The following is a 10,520-nucleotide window of genomic DNA, read 5'->3' on the forward strand; positions in this document are numbered from 1 at the left end:
TTGTGTCTGGCCGCAACGTCCCTAATTACTCTTGTGTGAATGATAATAAGGTGGATGGATTTATTAGTGATCACCAATCAGGTGCTACCATTCCCATAGCACAGTTATGACTCACTGCCATCTCAAGTGAGTCGTTTTTCCAGAGAAGTTGTACAAAGGCTCCAGCTTCACTCATCTGGAGAAGACCCAGAACACGATCCTAACTGCTAAATTCTTATAGCAACTCAAGTTATCAATTTGCTTACATTGCAAACTTGAGTCTTAATTGAAAGACACGTCTGAAGTGCTGTATGTGATGGCTGTTTGATGTTTTGCCCAAAGATATTTCTGGAAACAGCTTCACAAAGTAAACAACCTCTAGAGCTATAGGCTTGTGCTCAGTCTTCTGATATAATGCAGGGAGAGTCCAGGAACTGGGTTATTACTTCCTGGGGATTAAAGGAAGTGACGGACATTTTATAAAAAAAATGTCCCCGCTATGCTAATGGTGGATGTCAGAGCTGGATAATATGAATATAACTAGAATACAAAAGGTACATTAACACAAATTGTGCATTTCTGTATTAAATCATATTATTTAAAATTCAAATAGAATAAAATCAGATCCAATCAGAAAACCTCCGTGAATTAAATTTAAAAAAACCATGACATATGCAGAAAAATCAATGATAAATTAAAAGTGCTGAATAACATTTACATCTGAGAAAACGATAAATATTATTAAAGGGAATAAAACTGCCCATGAATGAAACTTCCTTCTAAAACTAACTAATACTCTAAAGACATTAAAGTCTGCGTTTGTACATTTCTGTCCATGCAGACAATTACCGGCGCTCTGCGGTTTTCTTATAATTTAAAACCAACATAGAATTGCGATCCCAAAACACAAAGTCCTGCATCTATATTGAGACTCCATTGCAATGAATGAGACCGCACTGTATAAAAAGAGCCGAGATGTTCAGGTTCATTACAATGATATCAGATGCAGCAGATGCCACTGACCCACACGGTGCTCGACTCCACCGAACCCGGCAGACACTCTCTGGCACTCGGCTGGTTACTGGGCTGCATGATGCTGATCGCTGGGTCTCTTCCATTGAAACGTCTCGTTTGTTTGTTGCTCCTGTGTGTGACGCCCTGCAGATCTGAGATCCAGAGCCCAGCACCGGCCTGTCATCTGCAAGTCATCAAACCATTTGAAGACTTTGAGTATTTTAAAGATGGGGACCTTATAATTGGAGGAGTTCTCACGGTGAATAATCAAATGAGGAATTTTTTTTTTTCTGGAAAGGATCATTTTTCCCCCCAAATAGTCTGTGTCACGTAAGTTCCCACAACTAACCATAAAAATAATATCTGCAGAACAAATTCATTTTATAGAGAGCCCAAAACTACTAAGTGAAGTGACTATGTTAAGCAGTAAATCCAGTTGCTGTCCAGCTGTTTTCACACATGTTTTATTTCCCCCTGCGTGGTATAACTTGCACACATGCTCTAGTGCTATTTTGAGGTAAATATATACATATTTATGACATTTTTTATTACTTTTTATTAGGCTGTTTTGTGAAATTAACGTTACACAATGTAAGATGTAAGTTTTTTTCTTGCAATATTATGGATTTTATGCTATTGACTTGATTGGGAGAGTTTATATCTTTTTGTAAATCTACCCATATAGATTAAAAACTATTATGAGGATATTGGAGAAAATACGTATCTGTAAAACAGAGGTCATTGTGTTTTACACTAAGGAGCTGACATCCCCTTTTGAGAACATGATAAATGCATGATAATGGCTACAAAGGTTAACCGAAATGTTGACTATTTTTTATTTTATTAAACCAACTCTTGAAACATTAGGACTGAGACTATGTAGAATTGGCAAGAAAATTAAAACACATTAGGATGCACAAAAGAAAAAGAGATTGAGAGTTTGAGGAGGGAACAGACAGAAATAGAGGGACTATACTATGTACCTCCCAAGGATTCCTATATTTCATAAGATTTTTCTCTTCAGAAGAAGTGTATAAGGTGAATTTTCAATGTCTTTTTTATGTAGATTCGTCTTTAAAAAAAAAAAATAGACATTTTCAATCTGTGAAGAGGGGCCACATGTTGTACTGCGTGGGACCAGACTCAGCCATGACCACCACTGTCCACTGTATTCAGACATTTGCAACCATCTCAGGCAGGGCTAGGAATGGGCTTGAGACAAAAATATTTCACAAAGGTCCTTGATTTGTCTTCCGCAAGACATGCCCTACATTAAATAAATATGTGAGGGTAATTACGGCACTCACGCTAGCACTCTCTACTGACCCATGACCTGTTTTGCCATTCGTTTAAATCTAGAACCTTTGCCAGTTGATGGTAACATGGTATTCCTACAAAAAGTCTTAATAAGTGTTTTTATCTGGCAGACCTCTGACTATGTTCTTCTGCTTTAATCTAATTCTTCTACCTTTACAGCCCAAGCCCCATGGATTACATCAATTTACTGGTCTTTCTTTTCGCCATTGAAACATTGAACAACGACCCAAACATTTTACCAAATATTACCCTGGGTTATCATATATATGACTCCTGTTTAGATGAAAGAAAAGCTGTGAAAAGCATTCTTCAGATTTTGTCTGGCCGCGGCATGACCGTCCCTAATTACTCTTGTGCCAATTCTAACAACGTGGCTGGATTTATTGGCGATCACCATTCTACTACTACCATTCCCATAGCACAGTTACTAGGGGTGTACGGATACGCACAGGTGAGTAACCTGAATGGTCTTCCATGTATTGTCTGACATTAGCATTCAGTTTCATGGTGAGATCACAACCATGTCTGACTCCAAGCGGTTATTAGAAACCTTTACTGCAGAATGTTTACACTTTTCTCTTCCATTATGTAGATCAGTTATGGAGCGACAGACTATGCGCTGCGTGATAGACGTGTTTATCCACATTTCTTCCGCTCTGTTCAAAATTATCTTGTCTATCATAAAATTATATTGAAGATTCTAAAACATTTCGGATGGACCTGGGTGGGAATACTCGCGGTTGATGATGACACCGGAGAGACAGAGAGTCAGGCTCTGAGAGCGTATCTGACAAGTTATGGAATTTGTATTTCCTTTACTGTAAAAATTACTTTATCACAAGAACTCTCTGAAAATATGAAAATGATGTCAGAAACTGTTTTAATGTCATCGGCTCGAATTATTATACTCTGCGGCTCTTTCAGCACCAGAATTATTGACATTTTAGCTCTGTGTCTCAAACATAAAGATATAACATTAATCCTTCCTCCTGCCTGGGCTTCCAATGAATATTTCACAGATTACTTTGTAGAACCCCTGAATGGCAGTCTGGCCGTAGAACCGCATCCTGTAGCGCTGCCGGATACCGGTAGTTTCTTTGATAATATCCATCCTTCAAACCGTCCAGCAGACAAGCTTCTCGACGATATATGGACATTGTATCATAGATGTTTATCAGAAAATTCTGAAAAGAATAGGCTTTATGAAGAGATCTATAAAATCTCTCTGTGTAACTGCAGTGGGACACCTAAATTAATTGCTAAAACTCATTTCACGGTTGGTGTTTCTTCCCGGGTGTTTATTTCAGTGAGTGCTTTAGCTAAAGCTTTACATGACATGCACTTATTTTATAACGAGAAGGCAAAAGGAAATACAATCCAAAACATCTATAAACACCAGGTATGTATGAAATACAGACTGCTTCACGTGTCAGACGCTGACGGACATACAGGAAGAATTTCTAAGGCTTTATTTAAGAATATGAATTCTGGTCAGCCTTTACACCTCATACCTCCCAACATTTCAAAATGTGAAAGAGGGGCACTTTTTAAAAAAAATCTCGCGGAACCAATACAAGCAATCGCGCTTAAAACACGCTTTATTTTTGTCAGCACAGTCATGCGTATTAAAAATAACAAACACATTGAATTCAATTCCCATAAGGCTCAGCCAGACATACTACTTCCATGATGCTGGCTGAGCGTCATAGGGCCCAACATTCAAGAAACATCTCAAAACCCACTTCCCTGTCACTGATGCAACCCCACACTACCTCTCACTCTTTGTCTATGCCTTATGCTTGTTCTCATCCCATTCCATCAAGATTGTAAGCAGGGCCCTCTCCCCTTAATGTATCAGTTTGTCTGTCAATTCTCGTCTTGTCATACCCCTTGAATATATGTATTTTATTAGGTGCTGCATAAATTGTTGGAAATAAAAGATAATAATAATAATCCTCTCAGACTGGTTTCTTAAACATGGCCATGAGTTTACTGAACTCCAATGGCCTCCACAGTCACCAGATCTCAATCTAATAGAGCACCTTTGGGATGTGGTGGAACAGGAGGTTTGCATCATGCCTTCATGTGCATATGGACCAAAACCTCTGAGAAATGTTTCCAGCACCATGTGCAAAGTATGACATGAAGAATTAAGGCAGTTCTTAATGCAAAAGGTGGTCCAACCCAGTACTAGCAAAGAGTGTAGCTAATAAAGTGGCCATTGAGTGTATATACAGATCAGCCATAACATTACGACCGCCTGCCTAAAATTGTGTAGGTCCTGACGGGTCGAGGCGTGGACTCCACTACACTGAAAGTCTGCTGTTGTATCTGGCACCAAGACGTTAGCAACAGAGCCTTTAGGTCTGTTAGATGGGGCCTCAATGGATGCATCCTGGTGCTATGTTTTCTCCAGGTAAATGATCCCTCAGCATGGGCACCCTGACTATTCTGTAGCTACACAGCCCCATATTCAACAAACTTTAGTACTCTGTGTGTTCTGACACTTTTCAATTAGAACCAGAGCCGGCCTTAAGTGTTCCGGCGCCCTGTGCGGACTACTCCTGTGGCGCCCCCCCATCCCAAAAAAGGAAAGGAAAAAAATCTTGTCACAAAACTCCCCTTTCTCACTATCTACCACCTCTGCCCCATCTCACTGCCTCCCCCCTGCCCCTTCTCACTGCCTCCCCCCCTCTGCCCCTTCTCACTGCCTCCTCCCTGCCCCTTCTCACTGCCTCCCCCCCTGCCCCTTCTCACTGCCTCCCCCCCTGCCCCTTCTCATTGCCTTCCGCCCTGCCCCTTCTCACTGCCTTCCCCCCCTCTCAATATCCTTTCTTAGCTTGTTGAGTCCTGCGGTGAGAGCGGGAGGTGTCCGTCTTCTCGCTCTGCCGCTCTGGATGTTAAATAAAGTTAAAACAAAAAAACCCCCGATGGTTTAATCTAAGTCCCGGGCAGGGACGCCGAGCAGTTGCCCGTGAAGATTTCAGCAACTGCTCGGCGCCCCTCACTCTCCGTGACTCCGTCGCGGTGCCGGCGTTTACAGCTGAGTGACATCATATGACATCATATTTCGGTGCTCAGCATGAAACGCAGGTTAAAGTTTTGTAGTTTTACATATTTCTTCCACAAGTTAGGTGTCACTGAAGGGAAAATCTTGCTTTATGATCAGCAGCATCCCTTGAGAATGCAATTTTTGAACTTTGTCTTGGGACAGAGAGGGTTTTTTAAATGATATCTCTAGCGAAAGTACCTTGTTTGGTACCTATTTTAACATTTATTAGTATTTAATATTATCACACACATGGTACAGGAAGAAGGGCAATCTTCAAATTAAAAAAGGGCATGAAAAGGCTTAGGGTATTACACATGCCTCATTAAAGAGAAGTGAAATAGCATTTAATGTCTATGAGTTCCTTGCAAATGATTGCAACGTATTAGAAGCCTTTATGTTGTATATTGTTGTATATTTTATATAATTGTTACTTGCTACCTCTTAAGTTATATCGCCATTCCAACACTAATTGCAGCTCACATGCAAAATCCAATGTTGTTATTTACCAAAAAACAATATTTTCTTCTAAATTGTGCCTTCATGGTGACCCTGGTGCTGTTGGTTCTAACGATGTGCTGTAGACTGATGAAGGGTTGATGCTAGTTAATGATATGAAGTTCTAGTAGATGAATAATAGAGATCAGGTATTGGTCTATTTTAGTTGAGTGTCTGGGTGGGTTCTGTTGTAAAATGGGAGGTATTTTTATTTTCTTGATTAATGACGTAGAAGAAAACTCTCCTACATTGTGACTGTGAATGTCCTCTTGTTTTGTTCTAAATCATTTTTAACAGTTGCATCGCTATATAAAAAGGATAATAATCTCATCTCAGTTGGGCCGCACATTTTACGATGAACATGGAGAATTTGCATACCATTACTTAATTATAAATTGGGTGTTTTTATCAAATAAGTCTGCACTTAGAAACGTTGTGGGTAACTTCACTGAGTGGGCTCCAGATGGTCAGCAGCTAATCATTGACTCGCATTTAACAATATGGAGGAACAAAGACAACCAGGTAAGGGGGGGATTATTGTTTCTGTTTTCCTACATTAAAATTAAGCTACATTTCTATAAACCTTACAGGCATAGAGTATATTAAAAATAATTTAACAGAAATACCGTATTTTTCGCTCTATAAGACGCACCTGCTGATAAGACGCACCTAGATTTTAGAGGAGAAAAAAAAGGAAAAAATATTTTGAGCTAAAAAATGGGCTAAAATATTTATTACAATAACTGAATAAGCTATGAACACAGTAAGACACACACAGTAAGACACACACAGACACAGTGAGACACACACAGACACAGTGAGACACACACAGACACAGTGAGACACACACAGACACAGTAAGACACACACACACACACACAGTAAGACACACACACACACAGTAAGACACACACACACAGTAAGACCTCCCTCCCTAACCCCCCTTCTCAGTATCTCCCCTCTAACTCCCTAACCCCCCCTTCTCAGGATCTCCCGTCTAACTCCCTAACCCCCCTTCTCAGGATCTCCCCCCCCCGCCCCGGTCACTTACCTTAAACTCCTGTGTTGGAAGCGTGAGGCGTTTGTCTCGGGTGCCGGCGCTTCACTGCTGAGCGCCGGCGTCTGACGTCATATGCCGGCGCCCAGCGTAAAGCGCCGGCACCCGAGACAAACGCTTCCAACACAGGAGTTGAAGCGCTGAGGCAGGCGGCGGCGGCGGCGGCCAGCAAAGGATTCCTGTATATCTGTCAGGCAGGGGGGCCCGAGAGTTGCCGAGCGGTTGCTGAAGACAACCGCTCGGCACCCCTTGGGCCCCCCTGACTGGCAGAAATCCAGGACTCCTCTGCTGGCGGCCGCCGCCGCCGCTGCCTGCCTCAGTTGCGACCCCGGATTTATCGGCGTATAACACGCAGGTAGGGTTTAAGCTCCGGATTTTAGTTAAAAAAGTGCGTGTTATACGCCGATAAATACGGTATATGGTTGCCCCCCCCCCTCCCTGCCTGCATCTTCGCTCCATAAGACGCGGCTGATTTTTCATCCTACTTTGGGAGGAAAAAAACTGCGTCTTATGGAGCGAAAAATACGGTAATATAAACTCACCAGCACCATACATCCTAAAGATGGTAAAACAAAACCACTTTGACGCTGTAATGGTTCTAACTTGTGAAAAACCCTGTAGCACGAGAGCCATAAACGTCACACTTAAGACTGACCATCCTAAACACCCACTAACCAGACCTCCCAGCCAGACCTCGCTTAGCCAGGCTCTGGAAAATCTCCCCCAGACAACACACAAATGTCCAGGCAAGTATTTCCTCCCTTACCTCAGGGATACCTCAGGTCTTTTTTAGGGGATCTCCTTGCCCTGGGGGCTCCAGGTTTTAATGCCCAGCACCTATGCCTGATGCAGAGCACATAGGAATCATAGACTGGATACTGCAAAGCTCTAGACTCTTGCAAAAGCCTGCACGGATCCAAACTGTCAGTATATATAGTCCTAAAAAAACACAGCAGCAAGCTTTAATGAGGCTTTAATGAGAAAATAAGGCAAGACCCTCCCCGAAAACAATGCAAAACGCAACATTTCTGGGACCACATTCACTCACTCTCTCACTCATGCATTTTCTTCTTCGTCCGCATCTTCGCGGCACCTTCAGGTTTATGACTGCACTTTATGTGGAGCACCACATGGACAATGTCCACTGCATGTGCACTTATTATACTGTCCTTGGAGAACACTTTCAAATGCTGCTGTTTGCACGGTTATTGCATAAATGTATTAGAATAGGGAATACCAGGGGCTTGTGAATTAAGGCAATTAATTATTTTGATCTTGTTGAATGATTTTCTAATTATATAATCATCCAATCATGTTCTACTCCTAATGTATTTTTCAAAACAAAGGAATTTGGCTCAAACAAGAACTATTTTTTTCCTGTTTGTAGATTCCAAGGTCTCAGTGTTCAGAGAACTGTTTGCCTGGATATCGAAAAGTCCTGAGACCTGGAACACAAACCTGCTGCTACGACTGTGTCCGGTGCTCAGAGGGAGAGATATCCAATAGATCTGGTATAATAGATTATATAGAATCATACACATAATTTACTCATAGTATGTGTGTAGGAATGAAAGCCCGCTCCTGGTAAGGTAGAGGGTGGAGTTGGGGGGGTATTGAGAGCCACAAGGAAGGGCAGGTGTAGCTATACAGTGACTAGACCTGGGCATAACCTTTCCCACCCGGGGGGAGCAGAAAAACTACCTGGCAGCCGACAACCAGCTGTGATACCAAACACCTTACAGATATTTTGAGAAAGACCTTTTTACACAAGCTGCAACCTCGATGCTTCTGCACACAGCTGGTTCACTTTCACAAATGCGCCTCAGTGCACTAAAAAAACCCCATTAAAACTTAAAAAGTAGTAACGGTTTAACCCCTTAATGACAAAGCCCATACATGTATGGGCTCAAAATGCATTGTTTTCAATGGGGTTAGGAATTGTACATTTACTCAAGAAATCTACTTATAGTGGGGTTTTGTTTTTGTTCCTTGTTTGGTCTTTGAGCTCCTCCGTTATATTTACTTCCATGTGAGATGAGTGGACCAGATTCTTGGCAAATGTGGTAGAGGTTAGTGCAGCAAGTGACTTGAAACACGCATGGGATAGGCATATGATTCCTGAAACTAAAACAAGGCGAAAGAAAATTGGGGCGATTAGATTTGGGGCTATTTTTGTTTGTTATTTTCAGTTCAAATCTAAGAAATGTAAACAAAAAGAAGTAATTTAACATTAGTTAATATGGATACACTTAGTGGGAGGGAACTATATACTATATTATATTTTATGTTTAATTTACATATTGAGGCATAATGTTACTTTGCGTTATTTTTCAGACAGTGAGAACTGCATTGTTTGCCCTAGTGATAAATGGTCTAATGAGAAAAGGGATCGATGTATTCCAAAATCGGTGGAGTTTCTATCATATTTGGATGCAGTTGCTGCTGTTTTATCCTTTGCATCAATTCTGTTTTGTCTTGTAACTGTTGTAATATTACTGATCTTCATTGTCTTCAGAGATACCCCAATTGTGAAGGCCAATAACAAGAACCTCAGCTTCCTCCTCTTGGTCTCCATCATGCTGAGCTTTCTCTGTGTGTTTCTGTTCCTCGGTCGTCCTGAGGATGTAACCTGCATGCTGCGCCAAACAGCTTTTGGAGTCCTCTTCTCATTAGCCGTGTCTTGTATTTTAAGCAAAACAATCATGATCTATATTGTTTTCAGAGCCACGAAACCCGGCAGCTCCTGGGCAAACTGGGTCAGTGTGAAAGTCTCCAATTCTATAGTACTGCTCTGCTCATCCATTCAAGTTATCATTAATATTTCCTGGTTGGCCATTTCCCCCCCATTTCAGGAGCTGGACATGCACTCTTATCAGGGAAAGATCATCATTCAGTGTAATGAGGGCTCGGTTATTGCCTTCTACTGTGTCCTGGGTTATATGGGGCTTCTGGCAGCTCTTAGTTTTATTATAGCTTTTTTAGCCAGGACATTACCGGACAGTTTTAATGAGGCCAAGTACATCACCTTCAGCATGCTGGTGTTCTGCAGCGTTTGGATTGCGATGATCCCGGCCTATCTGAGCACCAAAGGGAAGAACATGGTGGCCGTAGAGATTTTTGCCATAGTGGCTTCAAGTGCAGGACTTGTAGGATGTATATTTATTCCAAAATGCTATGTAATTCTTTTTAGACAGGAACTGAATACAAAAACATATTTACTTGGAAGCAGAATTAAAGGTTTAACCAAATAGTTATAAGAACCATATTCTGAATTATATGTATTATTATCTTATAACTGTCAATGGTCAATTTTAGAAACTTGAATTCATTTTCTGGACATCAAAAGACATTTTTATACACAATACCCCAATGTCCTGGACTTTTAAGAAAGATATTTTAACCCTCCTATCCTTTATCAGTTGCAGGAAAGGTGAGGAGTCCACATGTTTGGAATCACAGAGATAAACTCAGCAGCACACAAAGCAAAACACACACGACAGGAACCAAATAAACCTCTGTAGACATAGTGTAAATATAATGTTTATGCCCATCGTATCAGTATAAATGAGTTAATGACTGCATTCAGAACAATTAAAAGATACTCTT

The 10,520-nt window shown here is 41.3% G+C and overlaps 1 protein-coding gene across 1 annotated transcript; it reads left to right on the top strand.

Moving 5' to 3' along the window:
• Positions 1-2,641: 2,641 nt before the first annotated feature.
• Positions 2,642-10,165, top strand: LOC128467874 (vomeronasal type-2 receptor 26-like). Its single transcript, XM_053449613.1, has 3 exons — positions 2,642-2,761; positions 8,302-8,425; positions 9,249-10,165. Exons 1-3 carry the CDS (start codon positions 2,642-2,644, stop codon positions 10,163-10,165), a joined length of 1,161 nt encoding a protein of 386 aa, XP_053305588.1.
• The last annotated feature ends 355 nt before the right edge of the window (positions 10,166-10,520 follow it).

The sequence above is a fragment of the Spea bombifrons genome, chromosome 1 (genome assembly GCF_027358695.1).
Source record: "Spea bombifrons isolate aSpeBom1 chromosome 1, aSpeBom1.2.pri, whole genome shotgun sequence".
NCBI classification, from domain to species: Eukaryota; Metazoa; Chordata; class Amphibia; order Anura; family Pelobatidae; genus Spea; species Spea bombifrons.

Excerpts from the sequence above, each read along its gene's own strand:
- LOC128467874 (XM_053449613.1), top strand. The coding sequence starts at position 2,642 with ATGACCGTCCCTAATTACTCTTGTGCCAATTCTAACAACGTGGCTGGA. Across the intron at positions 2,762-8,301 it reads GGGTGTACGGATACGCACAG|ATTCCAAGGTCTCAGTGTTC; the intron begins GTGAGTAACCTG and ends TCCTGTTTGTAG. Across the intron at positions 8,426-9,248 it reads AGAGATATCCAATAGATCTG|ACAGTGAGAACTGCATTGTT; the intron begins GTATAATAGATT and ends GTTATTTTTCAG.